Source organism: Leucoraja erinacea, chromosome 12, assembly GCF_028641065.1.
Source record: "Leucoraja erinacea ecotype New England chromosome 12, Leri_hhj_1, whole genome shotgun sequence".
Taxonomy (NCBI): domain Eukaryota; kingdom Metazoa; phylum Chordata; class Chondrichthyes; order Rajiformes; family Rajidae; genus Leucoraja; species Leucoraja erinaceus.
The window spans coordinates 25518921-25540611 of record NC_073388.1 but is presented as its reverse complement, the minus strand read 5'-3'; the positions used below and the strand labels follow the sequence as shown (position 1 = coordinate 25540611).

At 41.4% G+C, this 21691-nt stretch overlaps 1 protein-coding gene across 1 annotated transcript in view; it reads right to left on the bottom strand.

The window, feature by feature from the left end:
- The window catches only part of LOC129702220 (ADP-ribosylation factor-like protein 13B), a 50234-nt gene that overhangs the window by 18947 nt on the left and 9596 nt on the right, over positions 1 to 21691 (bottom strand). The window contains exons 4-6 of the mRNA XM_055643874.1: positions 20764 to 21013; positions 14551 to 14656; positions 3049 to 3251 (exon numbers count right to left, since the gene is read on the bottom strand). Of these exons, the coding sequence (XP_055499849.1) occupies positions 3049 to 3251; positions 14551 to 14656; positions 20764 to 21013 (559 nt within the window). The remainder of the gene's footprint in view (positions 1 to 3048; positions 3252 to 14550; positions 14657 to 20763; positions 21014 to 21691) is intronic.

The window sequence follows — 21691 nt, the reverse complement described above, 5'->3', positions numbered from 1 at the left end:
AGGTCAATTGCATTCGTTGAAACAGGGCGGACCACGTGAAGGTTGCAATCTCCCACCCCGATGTTTATGCTAAAATGTATTTTGAGTGTTCCGTTGCTTTTTATTTGAATGACTGACTTGGCAAATGAAATTCCTCGTATGTTGCAAAACATACTTGTCTAATAAAGTATTATTGTGATTTATTGTGTGATTGTGATTGATAACATTTACTATTCATGCAAGTACTAGCTTCCAGGGAATATGTGTCTGTATTTTCTTAAATTGGAATGTGGAAACTTGCTCATAGAGTGGTGACCAGCAGATGGAGCTCCCACATTTTATTCTTTGCATGGCAATTTGCACGTTCTTTTCTATTGCTTCACTTGATTATGTGATCATCATCTAACTGCTCCCATTCGCTCATTGATCAGATAACCTTGTTTACAGCTTATTCCCATGGTCGACCCGGTTTACCCTGTTAGAGGCATTCTCCTCCCCCACTCTCCCTGCAACTTTACGAGCTTCTTTGGTCCCATTTCTGTTCTGAGAAAGGTTGAAACATTGACTCTGTTGCTCTTCCTTCAAATGTCAAATATATCCAGAATTTTCTTAATTTATTTTATTTTAGATTTTGAACATTGCAGTTTGTTAAAATTACGTTAAAATAGAATTTCCTAGACATTAATTCATTGGAATTGATAGTGCAAAACACACTATCTATTTGTTGCAATTTTGCCTCCAAAGTGCATTAAATAAAACTGATGCCCAGGGACACTCCAGAAGTGCAACCGCTACTATATTGTGCAATAGTGTTGCCTAACTAAGAATGAATTTCTGGGCACATATATCCATGTTGTAGATGACACTAAAATAGCTGGTATCATAGGCAGTGAAGATTACTATCAAGAATGACAGAGGTATCTTTATCAGCCAGGCAAGTGGGCCGATGAATGGCAATGGAGTTTAATTCAGTTAAGTGTAAAGTGCTGCATTTTGGAAAATCAAATCTATGAACCTACACAGTGAGTGGTGGGAAAACTGAGGGAGATTGAGGGAACTGTGAATACAAATACAAGAAGGCGTATGATATGCTTGCCTTCATTGCTCGGGTCATTAAATATAAGCATCAGGAAGTCATGTTGCAGCTCTATGGGACTATCGCTAGGCCATATTTGGAGTATTGCATGGAGTTCCTGCCGTCCCATTACAGGAAAGATGTGGAGGTTTTGGAGAGGGTGCAGAGGAGGTGTACCAGAATGCTACCTGGATTAGAAGGGTTCAGCTACAGGGATAGGTTCAATAGACTTGGATTGTTTTCCATGGAACATCAGAGGTTATGGGGCAATTTGATAGGTAGATAAAATTATGAGACACATAGATAGGGTAGACAGTCAGAATCTTTTTCCCAATGTGGGAAATGTCTAGATGGCTTAGCTATAAGGCAAGAGTTCCCAACCTGATTCTGGATTTGTACATATTTTTTCTCGTTGACTGACTGTGTTTAATTCTGGTATATCGGTATGTGTTCATCATTAGTTGTTCATAAATAAGTGAAATAACATTGTTATGTGCTATTAAAGTTGCCAGGGGTAAACGGGATGGAAAAGGTTGGGAACCCCTGCTATAAGGCGAGAGGGGAAAAGTTTAATTAAGATGTGCGGGGCAGCTTTCTTTTACACAGAGAGTAGTGGGAGCCTGGAATTCATTGCCAAGGGTGGTTGGTGGAGCCAGGCACATGGAAATTCCAGGAATAGAGGATACGGAATATATACAGGCTGATGAGATCAGTTTAACTTGGCATCATCTTCAGCACCAACATTTCTGCTGTACTGACCTATGTTCTATGTGCATTGTTCCCTGAAAGTGGTATCACAGGTAGATAGGATGGTGATAAAGATTTTTAGCATGCTGGCCTTCATCAGTGAGGGAATTAAGTATAAAAGTTGGAACTTTGTGCTAAAGTTGAGCAAGGCACTGATGAGACTATACTATGAGTACTATTCGAGGTACATGGACAGGAAAGGTTTAGAGAAATATGGACAAACGAGGACAAATGGGACTAGCTTAGATGGGGCATTTTAGTTGGCATGAACAAGCTGGGCTGAATAACCTGTTTCCATGCTCAATTATGTATTAACCGAGAGGTGAGTGAGCCTCCATGCAGTCAGTAGGAAAGAACAGTTTTCATGTCTGACTGTTAAAAAGTAAATAATTTGCATTGATAGCGTCTTTCAAGATCCCAGGACTGCAAAAATGCTTTGAGCACTCTGCAGTCATTGATATAACATATGAAACATAGTTCGGTTGCAACTGGTGTCAAGCTCCATCATATTGGAAGTGTGTAAAGTTCTTAATGATTCCTGGAATTAAGCATTTCAGTTATTTTGCATAGAATGAGATTGTTCAAGCACCGAAAACTTAATTGGACAAAACAATGGAAAGTTTAGAAAGATAAATAAAAATAAATTACTCCTTTGGTGGATAGTTTGTGAACAAGACAGTATAGATTTTAAGTGCCTGCCAAACAAAAGCCTGAAGCAAACATACAGGAAACCGTCTCTGCTGTGATGGGAAATGGGAAGGTGGTGGAAGCAGAAATAATCATGGCTTTCAAATAGGAATTCGACTGTATTAGAAGGAAAAAACAAAATCTGGTTTACAAGAATAGGGCCAAGAAATGCATTGCTAAATAAAGAACAAATGGTCTCCTTCAACACTATGAAAGACAACAGTCTGTTGTGTCATGACAAAATCCCACAAATAGGATTGCAATAAATAAGCAGATTTCTTGGTATTTTGCAATATAGGTCAAGGGATAAATGTAGGTCAGAATACTAGGAGAACTCACCTGCTTCTTAAATAATCCAATGCAATCATTTATTTACTCCAAGAGAGCATACAGAATCACAACTTAACATCTTATCCAAAAGCATGTGCAGTGTATCACCCTTTTAGTACAGCACTGAAGTACCAACATATAAATTGTACCCTCGTCTCTGGAGTAGAAGAAGTTGGCTGTTCAAACTACTAAAGGATTAATTATGCCATGCTAACTCAAGATATTTTTACCTTTCTCCTTGTATGCTACATATTGGGTGTGTTTCCTCGCATTTTTCATTTACTTTGATCTTTGGTAGCATGGTGTCATGGTACACTCGTGTGCACAAATTGTTGTAGTCTTTGGCGATAGTGCGCAAGAGCCAGCGAAGCCCTTTCAGAATAGTTTTGTCTAGTCTTTTTTCAGCGTAGTCCAGAGTGGCTGAACACGGTTCCTTAAAACAAAATTATAGACATTGAATATTCATATACAGTATTATGGTTTACCATCTTATTTTGAAGTGGTGCCCAATAGTCAGGTAATAAATAGTACAAAAATCGCATCATTTTATTACAATCGATAAACCAGGAGGTAAAGGCCTATTGAAAGTCTATGGTTAATGAGGGGTTCAATCAGCTTTTAAATATTCACATTCACAGTTATTGTTGACTTGGCTACTTTAGCTATGTTGGTCTGGCCCTGGGCTGAAATAAATAAACTCTTAACAAAGGTTATCATTAGGACTGGGCATGAATTAAAAAACAGAGTTTGGTAACAACATTATTCCGCGTGGCAAGCACTTGAAGATAATGATGATCAGACCAATATATTTAACTATTTTGCAGTCAATGAGTAGCCAACTGGATACTAAATTAGCTTGGTGGTAGGAGGCAGAAATGGATGTGAAGGGTTGTTATTCAGAATGGAGGCCCAATGACCAGTGCCCCAGGAATCAATGCTACTTGCCTGCTGTTTGCTAATGATTTTGGATAAAAAGGTAGATGGTCTTGATTAGTTACTTTGTAGATTACAACAAAAATGGTGGTGATGGACTGTGAAGAAGGTTGACTAATGTTACAACAGGATGTTCATGACCAGTTCCAAAGTGACATATTTTGGGAAGTTAAAGCAGGATAGGACATACATAAGCTCCTGTAGAGTGTTGTTGAACAGATCGACCATGCATATCTATCTATCTATATAGCTAAAAGTCTCATCTTGACCACTTCCCATCTGCGCTGTATATTGATTTTAGAAAAAGTGCTACCATATATCACTATGATGTTTGGCCATCTTACTCACAGTTCTCCTCCGCTGAGGCAACCCTGAGGATTTTTCCAATTGTTGAAAAATAAAAGAGTTATGAATATTTAAAAAATCTTGAGATAAGATGTTTGATCCTGTTACCTGTCAATCGCCATGATGAAGGTAACACCTCTTCCGGGGGGGCGGGGGGGTGTGCTTGCAATAAATGATTTGTTAGCCAGCAATGTGCTTGCAATGAATGATGATTTGTTAACCCTTAATGTGCTTGCAATAAATGATTTGTTAGCCAGCAATGTGCTTGCAATGAATGATGACTTGTTTTTATAACCCTTAATGTGTTTGCAATAAATGATGTGTTAGCCCTTAATGAAATTAAATTAGTTGTTTGGCCTGCCCTGTGCTTTTGCTTTGCCTTTGCTTTGCTTGACCTCACCTGAAATGAAAGCAATTGGATTGTATTGTTGGCTGGCGCTGCCTGCCCTGTGCTTTTGCTTTTGTTTTGCCTTTGCTTTGCTTGACCTCACCTGAAATGGAAGCAAATGGGTTGTACATGTAGAGTAGCTATGGATACTATGAGTTTCAAAGTAAAAGAAGCACTGACACTTTTGAAAAATATAAAAGTGGATAAGTCTCCAGGTCCCGACAGGATATTCCCTAGGACATTGAGGGAAGTTAGTGTAGAAATAGCCGGGGCTATGACAGAAATATTTCAAATGTCATTAGAAAAGGGAATAGTCCCCGAGGATTGGCGTACTGCGCATGTTGTTCCATTGTTTAAAAAGGGTTCTAAGAGTAAACCTAGCAATTATAGGCCTGTTAGTTTGACTTCAGTGGTGGGCAAATTAATGGAAAAGATACTTAGAGATAATATATATAAGCATCAGGATAAACAGGGTCTGATTAGGTACATTGCAACATGGATTTGTGCCTGGAAGGTCATGTTTGACTAATCCTCTTGAATTTTTTGAAGAGGTTACTAGGGAAATTGACGAGGGTCAATTTTAATTGACGAGGGTCAAATTGAGGATGTTGTCTATATGGACTTTAGTAAGGCCTTTGACAAGATTCCTCATGGAAGGTTGGTTAAGAAGGTTCAGCTGTTGGGTATAAATGCAGGAGTAGCAAGATGGATTCAACAGTGGCTGAATGGGAGACGCCAGAGGGTAATGGTGGATGGCTGTTTGTCGGGTTGGAAGCAGGTGACTAGTGGGGTGCCTCAGGGATCGGTGTTGGGTCCTTTGTTGTTTGTCATGTACATCAATGATCTGGATAAATGTGTGGTAAATTCGATTAGTAAGTATGCAGATGATACCAAGATAAGGGGGTGTTGTGGATAATGAAGAGGATTTCCAAAGTCTACAGAGTGATTTAGGCCATTTGGAAGAATGGGCTGAAAGATGGCAGATGGAGTTTAATGCTGATAAATGTGAGGTGCTACACCTTGGCAGGACAAATCAAAATAGGACGTACATGGTAAATGGTAGGGAATTGAAGAATACAGTTGAACAGAGGGATCTGGGAATAATCGTGCATAGTTCGTTGAAGGTGGAATCTCATATAGATAGGGTGGTAAAGAAAGCTTTTGGTATGCTAGCCTTTATAAATCAGAGCATTGAGTATAGAAGCTGGGATGTAATGTTAAAATTGTACAAGGCATTGGTGAGTCCAAATCTGGAGTATGGTGTACAATTTTGGTCGCCCAATTATAGGAAGGATGTCAACAAAATAGAGAGAGTACAGAGGAGATTTACTAGAATGTTGCCTGGGTTTAAACAACTAAGTTACAGAGAAAGGTTGAATAAGTTAGGTCTTTATTCTCTGGAGCGCAGAAGGTTAAGGGGGGACTTGATAGAGGTCTTTAAAATGATGAGAGGGATAGACAGAGTTGATGTGGATCAGCTTTTCCATTTGAGAATAGGGAAGATTCAAACAAGAGGAGATGACTTCAGAGTTCAGGGACAGAAGTTTAGGGGTAACATGAGGGGGAACTTCTTTACTCGGAGAGTGGTAGCGGCGTGGAATGAGCTTCCAGTGGAAGTGGTGGAGGCAGGTTCGTTGGTATCATTTAAAAATAAATTGGATAGGCATATGGATGAGAAGGGAATGGAGGGTTATGGTATGAGTGCAGGCAGGTGGGACTAAGGGAAAAAAGTTGTTCGGCATGAACTTGTAGGGCCGAGATGGCCTGTTTCCGTGCTGTAATTGTTATATGGTTATATGGTTATTGTTGGCTGGCCCCGCCTGCCCTGTGCCTTTGCTTTGCTTGACCTCACCTGAAATGAAAGCAAATGGATTGTATTGTTGGCTGGCACCCCACTCCCACTCGCCACCAATATTGGAATTGGTGGCGTGGTGGAATATTGCGTTGGGGGACCAGCCCTTCCATGTGAACCTGGGTAGTCTAGTAGTTTCCTGAAAGTGGCAACATAGGTAGGAAAATTAATGAAGAAGGCATTTGACAAACTTATTATTGTCAGCTGAGGTATTGAACACAACAGTTAAAACTATGTTTTACAGTTGTACAAAACATTGGTAAGTTCTGATTAGCACATAACAGGAATTGTGTGATTAAGCTAGAGGAGATGCACAATGTAGAAGGATGTTGCCTGGCTGGCTCATGTCCTAAAATGATGTTGCCTCATGAGTTATAAAATGAGATTAAACAGGCTGAGACTCTGTTTTCCCTAGAGCAAAGTAGTCTGAGAGGCAATATGTTAGAGACGTATAAAATTATGAGAGGCATAAATAAGGTAGATAGTCAAGAATCTCTTGTCAGGAGCAGAAGGATTAAAGGATATCAGAAGAGCACATTTTTCACAAAAAGTAGATGGTATCTAGACTGAATTACCAGAGGAATAGCAGTACAGGGTACAACATTTAAAAAACATCCGTATGAGGAAAGCATAGGTGGATTTGGAATTATTGCAGGTAAATGGGATTAGTATAGAGAAGCATGATGGTCAACACAATCTTGGTAGCCCAATGGCCCTATTTTACACTGTATAACTCTATGACTCTATAATTGTCCAATGTGAGTTTGAGGGCTGAGGGGAGTCCATCTTACAAAAGGATGGCTGAGTTGTGAGATGTGGGTGGGGCCCTAATATCAAGGGCAATACCGCGGAATTGAGGAGAAAAGAATACCATATTTCCGGTAAGTTGTAACTTTTGTCTTTAAAAATGACCTCCAATTCCTTATGTTCATTATTTTGAGTTAAACTCTGTCATCTTATTATTTAGACCCATCCACCCTTCATTATTACTGTGAATTGGTTTATTTTCATAATCTGCTAATTCCTCACTGAAGATAGCTACAAACACAAATGGCCTGCAGTACCACTACACTATTGAATCTCCCTGAGCAACCTTGGAATGTTAATCCTGGCCAGATTGGCGGGGCTAGGACTCTAAAATGGGATAAAAACTTCTGGGCTGCTGGGAGATTTGGTCAATTTGAAAGTGCTCTCTGTGGAACTGGGACAAGCTGTAGAGTGGTGCCAGTTTGTCTAGAGCCTAGATCCAAGCTGCAGGAAAAGAATAAGAACATCTGCAGACCCAGTCAATTAGGTGCAAAATGCATGGAATGGACTGGGTGACTGCAAACCAGACATACACCTTGTTAATAATTGCAAATAATGTTGCAGAGTTTCACTTTGCCAAATGTTGATTGGATGCGGTATTGAGCCTTGTCTGGTTTTCTTGCAGATCAGGGTAAATGTTGCTCTGTTTGCTTCCTTGAGAAGCCCTGTTTGAATACAATCTATTAGCTGCTGTATTATTGGGTTAGGGAAATGTCTGTTATGTATGGGGTTAATCGATATCTGTAATTGGATTGCAAAGAGACCACCCCCTTGTGGTTCTGCCCCTCGAGGTGCAGGGACCTATAAAAGTCAGCTACCATGAGGTCCTGCATCGATCTTCCGGGAGAGCGCTTGGAACTGTGTGACCTTCTGGAGTTTCTCTGTTTGAGCGAGGCCTAGAGGGCTTGATCAGGCAGAAACGAGGATCGAACCCGCAGTGGGATAGGTACAGTAGTTGAACTGTAATTGTGTTTGGTTAAAATAAAGATTAGTTGATCAAGTGCTTGATTCAGTAGTTTTTGACTGAAACTAAACTGGGGGAATGCTTAGAACGAGTAATTTACAGGAACACAGAACAGTACAGCAACGGAGCTGGTCCTTCAACTCATCATGTCAATGCCAACCATGATGCTAGATTAAACTAATCCCATCTGTCTGCACATGGTCCGTATCTCTCTCTTACATGTTCCATATGAGGAGAATGTGGACCATTTCCAGCCCTATTATGCAACTGAATTCAAAGGGTTCCAGGAGCAGAAGACAATCAAATACATTTCATACAAATCCAACAGGCATAAAATCATGTGATTGCAAAGTTGGGGCTGTGCCTCATGAATTATTCATGTTCTTACATTCTGAGGGTGGTTTTATTTATTTGTGATTAGATTATATGGTTATCTGCATCATACTAATTGCATTGGGTAGTTGAAATGGCATTTTGACGTGAAAAATGTATTACCTTTACCTAGGGAGACATCTTTATTTAAGGCCCACAAGAGGCTAGAGAAACACTGTATAGAAGTAGGCCCTTTGGCCCATCACACGCATTTATACTTTATTGGTGGTTTTGTAACATTGTATTCCCAGTTTTCAAGTATGTATAATGCTGACTGAATACATTGGTTAATCTGGTGAATGAACAATATTAACCCATGAGTAAATTAACAAAGTGCAGGGAGTGAAACAGTTAACTGGAAAAACAAAGCTTATATTTTGCTTGGGTATCCTACAACCCAACAGCATGAATATTAAATTCTTCTATTTCTAAAACCACATCCCTTACTCCTGCTTTCCCATCTATCCTGGGTTTCTTTTTATCCCCCCCCCCCCCCCCCCACCCCTAGTATGTATACCTTCCTCCCAATTCCATTCCACTTCTTCCCCGCTCATGTCCCCTTTCTCTTTTTATTCCTCTCTCCCCATTAACTGCCATCCACTACCCCTCACTCCAGTTTTCCATTTTACACCTCCTCTTACATCCTTCTCTGATTCTCCATCTGCAGCCCATCGACTCCATTTCACCTTCAGCCTTAGTTACTATATCCACCCATCTGCCAATCACCCCTTGTCACCTGAATCGCTTATCACTTGCCAGATTTTACCCCACCACCTACCTTCACTTCTCTATACCACCTTTCTCCCCTCTACTCCATTAATCTGATGAAGGAACCCGACCCAAAACACCGCCCAACCATTTCCATCCACAGAAACACCTCCACTGCCTGACTCACTGAGATCTTCCAGCACTTAAAAAAAAAAAAATCAAGATTCCAGCATCTGTAATCTCTTGCGTTTTCAATATTAACCCACGATTCTTTAATGTGTACTCAGTTCATACTTCATTAAAGATAATAATGGAAAGAATGAGATGTAATCTAAATATAGATACATGCGGTCAAATTACTTCTACTTCGTATAATCTATATTTCTACAATTATTAGGCAGACATTTTCAAATAGATCTTTCATAAAAATATTTTTTTACTGGTACCAAAGATGTTTCTGTTGCATTACTCACACCAACTCTGGTAGTTATTTTTTTAGTACCTGGAAATGCTGGGGCAGTTTAGGATGGCTGGCGAGACAAACTGTAGAAAGCCTAGAAAAACTTTTAATCGTGTTCTTCAATTCTGCAGGCTAATCAACTACAGGTGTGATGGCCTTTCAGGGGAACCTTGCAGAAAATCACTCTCCATGCTTTTTGCAGCTATCATGTTTGATGATCAAGGTACTGAAGCTAACGGTAATACAAATATCTATTATTGAGGTCGGTGAGCTGTTAAATGAACCAAATGTCTTTCAAAATGTACAACTCATGAGGTACTTGTATTTAGCTGCTGGCATGTATTTAATGCTAATATTTAAAAACCTGCCAGTCTGTAATGCCACAGTATTCTCACTTCTGGAAGTGGCGGTGCTGTCATGCAGCTGCGGCTCGCCTGCAGTCCGTCTGTCTTTTTCTTTGGTCTTGTTTTAGTTTATTTTTAGTTGTGTATGTGTGGGGGTGGGGGAACCTTGTTTTAGTCTCTTCCTTCGGGGTGATGCGACCTTTTAATTGTCGTATCCCCGTCTCTGTCTGCGCTGAGGCCTAATCATAGAGTTGGAGGCCTCCAACTGGGACTGACCTAGAGGCTCCGGAGGCAGAGCCAGGACTCACCATTGCGAAGCTGGATGACTTTGGGGCTGTGGTGGCGCTGCGGCAGCGGCCCGGCTTCGGAGCCTCGGAGGCTTGGACCGCGGGCCCAGTGGATGATAACACAGGAGCTCGCAGGTCCCAGGTTGGTGACCTATTCTCCGGAGCTCCCGCAACAGCAGCTTCGTCCGCTGGAGTGGAGGGTGGCAGCTTCGTCCGCCCCGGGCCGCGAAGTTTGAACTGGCCCATTCATGGAGCTAGGATTCGGCCGCGGGACACCCAGCGGGGGGGCCCAGCATCGAAAGCCTGGATGGCCTCAACGCAGAGGGAGAACAAGGAAGGAAGAGATAAGACTTTAAGACTTTTGCCTTCCATCACAGTGAGGAGGTGCCTGGTAGACTCAATGTGGTGGATGTTAAACTGTTTTCATTGTGTGTTCTGTTATTATATTTTCTGTCATGACTTCAAGGGTAAGAAAAAGACAATAAACAGAGAATAAGAGAGGGTGGGTTTCTTAAATGTGTATATTTTAATGCTAGGAGCATTGTAAGAAAGGTGGATGAACTTAGAGCCTGGATTGACACCTGGAAGTATCATGTTGTGGCGATCAGTGAAACATGGTTGCAGGAGGGCTATGATTGGAAACTAAATATTCCAGGATTTCGTTGCTTCAGGTGTGATATAATTGGAGGGGCAAGAGGTGGAGGTGTTGCATTGCTTATCAGGAAATATTACAGCAGTGCTTTGGCAGGATAGATTAGAGGGCTTGTCTAGGGAGGCTATTTGGGTGGAACTGAGAAATGGGAAAGGGGTAGCAACACTTATAGGGGTGTATTATAGACCGCCAAATGGGGAGTGAGAATTGGAAGAGCAAATATGTAAGGAGATCGCAGATATTAGTAGTAAGCACAAGGTAGTGATTGTGGGAGATTTTAACTTTCCACACATAGACTGGGGAACACATTCTGTAAATGGGCTGGATGGTTTGGAGTTTGTAAAATGTGTGCAGGATAGTTTTTTGCAGCAATACATAGAAGTACCTACTAGAGAAGGGGCGGTGCTGGACCTGCTGTTAGGAAATGAGACGGGTCAGGTGGCAGAGATATGCGTTGGGGAACAGTTCGGATCCAGTGATCACAATACCATTAGTTTCTGTATAATTATGGAGAGGGTCAAAACTGGACCTAGGGTTGAGATTTTTGATTGGAGAAATGCTAACTTTGAGGAGATGCGAAATGATTTAAAAGGAGTAAATTGGGACATTTTGTTTTATGGGAAAGATGTGGAAAAGAAATGGAGGACATTTAAAGGTGAAATTTTAAGAGTACAGAATCTTTATGACACTGTTCGGTTGAAAGGAAATAGTAAAAATTGGAAAGAGCCATGGTTTTCAAGGGAAATTGGACACTTGGTTCGGAAAAAGAGAGAGAGCTACAATAATTATAGGCAGCATGGACTAAATGAGGTGCTTGAGGAGTATAAAGAATGTAAAAAGAATCTTAAGAAAGAAATTATAAAAGCTAAAAGAAGATATGAGGTTGCTTTGGCAAGTAAGGTGAAAGTAAATCCAAAGGGTTTCTACCGCTATATTAATAGCAAAAGGATAACAAGGGATAAAATTGGTCCATTAGAGAGTCAGAGTGGACAGCTATCTGCAGAGCCAAAAGAGATGGGGAAGATATTGAACAATTTATTTTCTTCGGTATTCACCAAGGAGAAGGATATTGAATTATGTGAGGTAAGGGAAACAATTAGAGTAGCTATGGAAACTATGAGATTCAAAGAAGAGGAAGTACTGACACTTTTGAAAAATATAAAAGTGGATAAGTCTCCAGGTCCGGACAGGATATTCCCTAGGACATTGAGGGAAGTTAGTGTAGAAATAGCAGGGGCTATGACAGAAATATTTCAAATGTCATTAGAAACGAGAATAGTGCCGGAGGATTGGCGTACTGCGCATGTTGTTCCATTGTTTAAAAAGGGTTCTAAGAGTAAACCTAGCAATTATAGACCTGTTAGTTTGACGTCAGTGGTGGGAAAATTAGTGGAAAGGATACTTAGAAATAATATATATAAGCATCTGGATAAACAGGGTCTGATTAGGAACAGTCAACATGGATTTGTGCCTAGAAGGTCATGTTTGACTAATCTTCTTGAATTTTTTGAAGAGGTTACTCAGGAAATTGATGATGGTAAAGCAGTGGATGTTGTATATATGGACTTCAGTAAGGCCTTTGACAAGGTTCCTCATGGAAGGTTGGTTAAGAAGGTTCAATTGTTGGGTATTAATGGTGGAGTAGCAAGATGGATTCAACAGTGGCTGAATGGGAGATACCAGAGAGTAATGGTGGATGGCTGTTTGTCAGGTTGGAGGCCAGTGACTAGTGGGGTGCCACAGGGATCTGTGTTGGGGCCACTGTTGTTTGTCATGTACATCAATGATCTAGATGATGGTGTGGTAAATTGGATTTGTAAGTATGCAGATGATACTAAGATAGGTGGTGTTGTGGATAATGAAGTAGATTTTCAAAATCTACAGAGAGATTTATGCCAGTTAGAAGAGTGGGCTGAAAGATGGCAGATGAAGTTTAATGCTGATAAGTGTGAGGTGCTACTTCTTGGCAGGACAAATCAAAATAGGACGTACATGGTAAATGGTAGGGAATTGAAGAATGCAGTTGAACAGAGGGATCTGGGAATAACTGTGCACAGTTCCCTGAAGGTGGAATCTCATGTAGATAGGGTGGTAAAAAAAGCTTTTGGTGTGCTGGCCTTTATAAATCAGAGCATTGAGTATAGAAGTTGGGATGTAATGTTAAAATTGTACAAGGCATTGGTGAGGCCAATTCTGGAGTATGGTGTACAATTTTGGTCGCCTAATTATAGGAAGGATGTCAACAAAATAGAGAGAGTACAGAGGAGATTTACTTGAATGTTGCCTGGGTTTCAGCAACTAAGTTACAGAGAAAGGTTGAACAAGTTAGGTCTTTATTCTTTGGAGCGCAGAAGGTTAAGGGGGGACTTGATAGAGGTCTTTAAAATGATGAGAGGGATAGACAGAGTGGACGTGGATAAGCTTTTCCCACTGAGAGTAGGGAAGATTCAAACAAGAGGACATGACTTGAGAATTAAGGGACAGAAGTTTAGGGGTAACATGAGGGGGAACTTCTTTACTCAGAGAGTGGTAGCTGTGTGGAATGAGCTTCCAGTGAAGGTGGTGGAGGCAGGTTCGATTTTATCATTTGAAAATAAATTGGATAGTTATATGGATGGGAAAGGAATGGAGGGTTATGGTCTGAGCGCAGGTATATGGGACTAGGGGAGAATACGTGTTCAGCACGGACTAGAAGGGCCGAGATGGCCTGTTTCCGTGCTGTAATGGTTATATGGTTATAAGGTACACAATTTTGTTCAAACTAAAAGTTTGAATGACAATAAAGGAAACTTTATATACTTTATACTTAATAAATAAGTAGTAGAGTGAACAATCTTGAGGTCTCCAGTCCTCAATAACAAGGTATCAAAGCCGCAGGATACAATAATGAGCCCATTACAGGTCATTTTGGTTCCCTATATCCCTGTCCCAATTTCCTTCAGGATTTTCACATTATGCAGATAGAGTTTACTTCAAACAGAAAATGCGCAAATTTGCTTAAATCTCTGTTGTGAATGTTCACAGGAGTCCTACCAATTATAAGCTTGTTAACATGTCGCCCCACCTACCCTTCTTATCCCTTGACTTCATATCATGATTGAAGCTAGGTCCCTGTTTGCCCTGTTGATCAAGTTACCTATGAACAGCAGAATAACAATTGAATGGTATGCTTCAGATGCAGAGGCGATCCTTTGTATCATCTACTGTACATTTTCAGGTACTTTGCAATGGGGTTTGTAATGTACACATAACAGAATCAGTTAGAATTTCAGTACAATGGTACCAGAAGAAAAAAATAAGTGAGAGGATCTGCCACAGGAACACATACAAATGGATGGTTCAATGTAGTTGAATGGAGCCAGAATGTACCAACTTAAACCTTGCAGGTCAGTAGCAGCATTCCTATTTTCTGTCAGGTCTACATCAAAACATTGGCCCACGACCTAAATATGAGTGTCCTTTGTACTCTTGATAGACGCATTGCTCCTCATTTATTGAATTGGAGAGACCAAGATAAATATGTCCACCATTATTATTTTAGAGAGGGTACTAATGGAGTGTGAAAGATGATAAAAAAAGTAAGGAGTTCCTCAATGATGCAGTAGCTGTATGAAACTTACAAGATGGCAGAAGGATTTATTTTCATTAGCCATTTTACCCAGGGACATCTGTTCAATAATGGCAAACTCTGGTAGAGCCTCAGCTTTATCCTGTTTGTTTGCAAGTCTGAATAAAATATAAAAGGAAAAACATTCAATGCAAGAAAATGAGAAACATGCAAAAAATACTCATAGAGTGTCGATACAAGGAACTGCAGATGCTAGTTATAAAAACACAAAGTGCCGGAGTAATTCAGCGGCTCAGGCAGCATATCTGGAGAAAATGGATAGGTAATGTTTTGGGATGGGATCCTTATTCTGACTGATTGTGGTGGGGGAGGGGGGGGAAACTGAAACGAGGAGAGACAGGACAAAGCTTGGCGAGCGATCACACGGCAGGCTTTGTCTATTTCCTTCGCTCCACGTTGCCTATTTCTTGCACTCCAACATCAGTCTGAAGAAGTGTTTCGGACCGAAACGTTGCATATTTCCTTCACTCCAACCACACACAACTGACTGACATCATCCGCTTCACCACTAACTTCCATCCGGCAATCAAATACACCTGGACCATTTTCGACACTTCCCTACCATTTCTTGACCTCACTACCTCCATCGCAGGTGATAGACTTCTGACCGACATCCACTATAAACCCACTGACTCCCATGGCTATCTAGACTACTCTTCTTCCCACTCTGCTTCCTGTAAGGACTCCATCCCCTATTCCCAATTCCTCAGTCTACGCCGCATCTGCTCCCAGGATGAGGTGTCCCACAACAGGGCATCGGAAATGTCCTCATTCTTCAGGGAACGGGGGTTCCCTTCCCCCACCATAGATGAGGCTCTCACCAGGGTCTCTTCCATACCCCGTAACACTGCTCTCTCTCCCCATCCCCCCCCACTCACAACAAGGGCAGAGTCCCCCTAGTCCTCACCTTTCACCCCATTAGCCATCACATACAACAAATAGTCCTCCGTCATTTTCGCCACCTCCAACGTGACCCCACCACTCACAACATATAACCATATAACAATTACAGCACGGAAACAGGCCATCTCGGCCCTACAAGTCCGTGCCGAACAATTATTTTCCCTTAGTCCCACCTGCCTGCACTCATACCACAACCCTCCATTCCCTTCTCATCCATATGCCTATCCAATTTATTTTTAAATGATACCAACGAACCTGTCTCCACCACTTCCACTGGAAGTTTATTCCGCACCGCTACCACTCTCTGAGTAAAGCAGTTCCCCCTCATGTTACCCTTAAACTTCTGTCCCTTAATTCTCAAGTCATGTCCTCTTGTTTGAATCTTCCCTATTCTCAAAGGGAAAAGCTTGTCTGCATCAACTCTGTCTATCCCTCTCATCATTTTAAAGACCTCTATCAAGTCCCCCCCCTTAACCTTCTGCGCTCCAGAGAATAAAGACCTAACTTATTCAACCTTTCTCTGTAAGTTAGTTGTTTAAACCCAGGCAACATTCTAGTAAATCTCCTCTGTACTCTCTCTATTTTGTTGACATCCTACCTATAATTGGGCAACCAAAATTGAACACCATACTCCAGATTTGGTCTCACCAATGCCTTGTACAATTTTAACATTACATCCCAGCTTCTATACTCAATGCTCTGATTTATAAAGGCTAGCATACCAAAAGCTTTCTTTATCACCCTATCTATATGAGATTCCACCTTCAAGGAACTATGCACAGTTATTCCCAGATCCCTCTGTTCAACTGCATTCTTCAATTCCCTACCATTTACCATGTACGTCCTATTTTGATTTTTCCTGCCAAGGTGTAGCACCTCACATTTATCAGCATTAAACTCCATCTGCCATCTTTCAGCCCATTCTTCCAAATGGCCTAAATCACTCTGTAGACGTTGGAAATCCTCTTCATTATCCACAACACCCCCTATCTTGGTATCATCTGCATACTTACTAATCGAATTTACCACACCTTCATCCAGATCATTGATGTACATGACAAACAACAAAGGACCCAACACAGATCCCTGAGGCACCCCACTAGTCACCTGCCTCCAACCCGACAAACAGCCATCCACCATTACCCTCTGGCGTCTCCCATTCAGCCACTGTTGAATCCATCTTGCTACTCCTGCATTTATACCCAACAGTTGAACCTTCTTAACCAACCTTCCATGAGGAATCTTGTCAAAGGCCTTACTAAAGTCCACATAGACAACATCCACTGCTTTACCCTCGTCAATTTCCCTAGTAACCTCTTCAAAAAATTCAAGAAGATTAGTCAAACATGACCTTCCAGGCACAAATCCATGTTGACTGTTCCTAATCAGACCCTGTTTATCCTGATGCTTATATATATTATCTCTAAGTATCTTTTCCATTAATTTGCCAACCCTGGAGTCAAACTAACAGGTCTATAATTGCTAGGTTTACTCTTCGAACCCTTTTTAAACAATGGAACAACATGAGCAGTACGCCAATCCTCGGGGACTATTCCCGTTTCTAATGACATTTGAAATATTTCTGTCATAGCCCCTGCTATTTCTACACTAACTTCCCTCAATGTCCTAGGGAATATCCTGTCAGGACCTGGAGACTTATCCATTTTTATATTTTTCAAAAGTGTCAGTACTTCTTATACTTTGAAACTCATAGTATCCATAGCTACTTTACTAGTTACCCTTACCTCACATAATTTAATATCCTTCTCCTTGGTGAATACCGAAGAAAATAAATTGTTCAATATCTCCCCCATCTCTTTTGGCTCTGCAGATAGCTGTCCACTCTGTCTCTCCAATGGACCAATTTTATCCCTTGTTATCCTTTTGCTATTTTTGCTATCAATATAGCTGTAGAAACCCTTTGGATTTACTTTCACCTTACTTGCCAAAGCAACCTCATGTCTTCTTTTAGCTTTTCTAATTTCTTTCTTAAGATCCTTATTACATTCCTTATACTCCTCAAGCACCTCATTTACTTCATGCTGCCTATAATTATTGTAATCTCCCATTTTTTTTCCAAACAAGATGTCCAATTTCCCTTGAAAACCATGGCTCTTTCCAATTTTTACTGTTTCCTTTCAACCGAACAGGAACATACTGCCCCTCCTCTAGTAGGTACCTCTATGTATTGCTGCAAAAAACCATCCTGCACACATTTTACAAACTCCAAACCATCCAGCCCATTTACAGAATGTGTTTCCCAGTCTATGTGTGGAAAGTTGAAATCTCCCACAATCACTACCTTGTGCTTACTACTAATATCTGCTATCTCCTTACATATTTGCTCTTCCAATTCTCGATCCCCATTTGGCGGTCTATAATACACCCCTACAAGTGTTGCTCTTACTAAAATCTTCCCATCTCCCCCCCCCCCCCCCCCCCCTCCCCCCCTGTCTGCTTTCCGCAAAGACCGCTCCCTCCGTAACTCCCTTGTCAATTCATCCCTTCCCTCCCACACCACTCCCTCCCCGGGCACTTTCCCTTGCAACCGCAAGAGATGCTACACTTGTCGCTTTACCTCCCCCCTTCACTCTATTCAAGGACCCAAGCAATCATTCCAGGTGTGACAGAGGTTCACCTGCATCTCCTCCAACCTTATCTATTGCATCAGCTGCTCTAGATGTCAGCTGATCTACATCGGTGAGACCAAGCGTAGGCTTGGCGATCGTTATGTCAAACACCTCCGCTCGGTTCGTATTAACCAACCTGACCTCCCGGTGGCTCAGCACTTCAACTCCCCCTCCCATTCCAAATCCGACCTCTCTGTCCTGGGCCTCTTCCATGGCCAGAGTGAGCACCACTGGAAATTGGAGGAGCAGCATCCCATATTCCGCTTGGGGAGTCTGCACTCTCCTCCCCTTGTCAGCTCTCCCTCAGCCCTCGGGCTCCTCTTCCTTTTTCCTTTCTTCCCCCCCCCCCCCCCCCCCCCCCCACCCACCCTCCATCAGTCTGAAGAAGGGCTTCGGCCCAAAACTTTGCCTATTTCCTTCGCTCCATAGATGCTGCTGCACCCGCTTAAACACTTAGTCCTACCCATGATATCTTCCAGCTTCTTTACCCTCCTCAATCGCACTGCAATGATTCTGAAGAAAAGTCCCTGACAAAAACATCATCTATCCGTTCTCCAGAGATGTTGCGTGACCTGCTGTTACTCAAGCACTTGTATCTTGTTATGTTAAAATGCTCTGTCCTCTAGTATTTATATCCAAGAACGTTGAGTTACCAGTCCTGTCGGTCCCTCAGCTATGTTTCTGTAATAGCTATATCTCCATCCCATAGATCAATCCATGCCTTTCACTGACATTTATTGACTAATATTATACTGATATCTAGACATTGTGAATATACTTTGATACATAAAGTTTCCTTTCTCTATGCAATAAAAGCACCATACATTAAAAAAGAGAATGAAGGGAATAACATCTATCTAAAATAGATATCTGCTAAGAGGTGTGATACATTCAAGAAGTAAAAGGATCAAACTTTTAAAATAAATTGCCCCAAAGCATTTTACAGTCAACAAAGTACTTTTTGAATTGACATCAATATTGTATTAAATATGAATGCTACTGGCATATTGCAATGTTGTTGAATATCACATAAGATTGGATAGAATACTGCAAACACAGGCATGTTCATCTCACTAATATTTGTGAGTAAATGCATGGGAATGGAAGTTTGTGCTCAGTCACTTTTACTAGATTCGCAAGATAGGAGCACCATATTTGAAATTCATTTCCTATGACTTCCATAGGGCCAAGTTTCGGAACCTGAGTGCAAGATACAGCTTCTATGGTGACCAGGTGATATTCAACCCCAACATTGTAAGAGCATGTTTACGGAACTTTTTTGATGCAGCACTTTAAATTATGAATATGATATAGCATTTTCAATTTATTTGAACTGGGACTGCCAGCCAAAAGAGTTTGAGAACAACTGAATTAGACATTGAGTACATCTCTTTATATGCTGCCACATCAAACAGTGAAATGGTTGTTGATCAAACAGTGAAATGCCCATCCGCCAAGGCCTACGGGATCTCCCCATTGCCTCCATTTCAATTCCCCTTTCCATTCCCAGACTGATCTTTATGCCCTGGGCCTCCTCCATTGCCAGAGTGAAGCCACATACAAATTGCAGGAATGGCACCTCATATTTTATTTGGGTAGCCTACAACCCAGCAATATGAATGTTGAATTCCCTCATTTTACACAATTTCTACTAACACTCCCTCCCCTCCCACTTTGTTCCATTCCTCCACCATAGTCATTTAACCAGTTCCCCAGTTCACCACATTGTACCCCTTATGAGGTCACACCTTCCCTGGCCAATATTGGGCCTACCAGGGCTTCATCCTGCCTGAGGTAATTAGTCGTCACCCCGATTGGTCCTGGTCTTGTCTCACCTCCAGCTCTTCAAACCCTCCACCCATTACTTTCAGTTTGAAGAAAGGTCCCGACCCGAAACATTACCAATCCTTTTCTCTCTAGAGATGCTGCCTGACACACTGAGTTACTACAGCACTTTGTGCCTTTTAGTGAAATGGGTGTTTTGTTTTATACTTGTTTTATACTGAATGCTGGCACAAAGCAGTCACCCAATTTGAGTTTGCTTTTCCAATAAAATGGGCACCGCAATATGAACACTGAATATAGTACATTAGTATTGATGACGTATAATAAATCTCACTGCTATTTCAACTATGCTTCCTTCTACCAGCCTCAATAGATCATCCTTCACAATTATACTCAGCTTCAACAACACTTCGCCATTAATCACACCTTCCCCTCATTTCTTCTTTCGGCATTTTGACTGAACTGTTCCCTTCACAATTCACTGGTTTATTCTTCCCTTCCCACCAACCACTCCACTTTTAACAACACTTTCCCATTCAATTGTAAGAGATCCTGCAACTACCTTTTTACCTCTTCTCTTCATACCATCAAGAAATCTCAAACACATCCGAGAAGAAATGTTTTCTTCTAGGAATGTCAAAGCAGTATATGATTGGGATGGTGATGAAGTTAGGAATTAGCTGATGAAGTGATGGCAAAAAATGTAATGGTCAGAAAATCTGGTCTCCACTTAAATTTTAATGATGCCAAATACAAATTATGTTTAGTGGTTGCGTGTTCATTCTATTTACCTAGTCAAGTCACAAAATAAGGCAAAGTGCTATCAAATACTTTGGTTCTCTTTAATCATCCATCGTGTACTTTATCCAATAGATTTTAGGACTTACACGAGGACAGGTTTCCCAGACATCTTTTCATGCTTCATTACTTCTGATAGAACCTTTCCAGCTTCCTCTATTCGCTTCACATCCGTAGAATCAACAATGAAAATAAAGCCATGGACTGCAGAGTAATAATTCTTCCAAGCAGGTCGGATTTTCTCTCCACTGCCAAGATCAAATAACGTCAGATTAAACCGATCTACCATGAGATCTGTCCTGGAAAATCCGCCATTTGGACGAAGGAGAAAAGGAGATTCTGTTGAAGAAAAGAGAGTCCAGAGAGAGAGAGTGTGTTTTATTGTCATGTGTCCCAGATAGAACAATGAAATTCTTACTTGTTGCAGCACAACAGAATATGTAAACATAGTACATTGTAAACAATATGATAAACGAGGGAGGAAAAAATTCAGTGTGTATATAAACACATACTCACAAGTACATACATATATATATATATAAGAGGCTTGAATACTTGACCCCGCCAGGTGATGGTATGTCCCGCGGCCGAATCCGAGCTCCACGAACGGGCCGGTTCAAACTCCGCAGCCCGGGGCGGATGAAGCTGCCACCCTCCAGTCCAGCGGAAGAAGCTGTTGTTGCAGGAGCTCCGGAGAACCGATCACCAACGTGGGACCTGCGAGCTCCCGACTTTGTCGTCCACTGGACAAAATGAATACTGCTCACTGTCCATACTGATTCCTCACAACACTCATTGTTTGCCTGCCTGCCTGTCTGCAGGCATGAGCCCTGCTAATGCAGAGGGGTAAATAAACTGACCTTGCACAAAAGGGTATTGTTCAGTCAGGCATATTCAGCACTGAATATTGAGCAATGTTAGCCAATGAATGCACTAACATTCCTTGAAATGAGACAAAGCTAAATGTGCCACCTTTAACAAAACCTGTCAAATCACCAAATCTTTAGATTGTCTGTG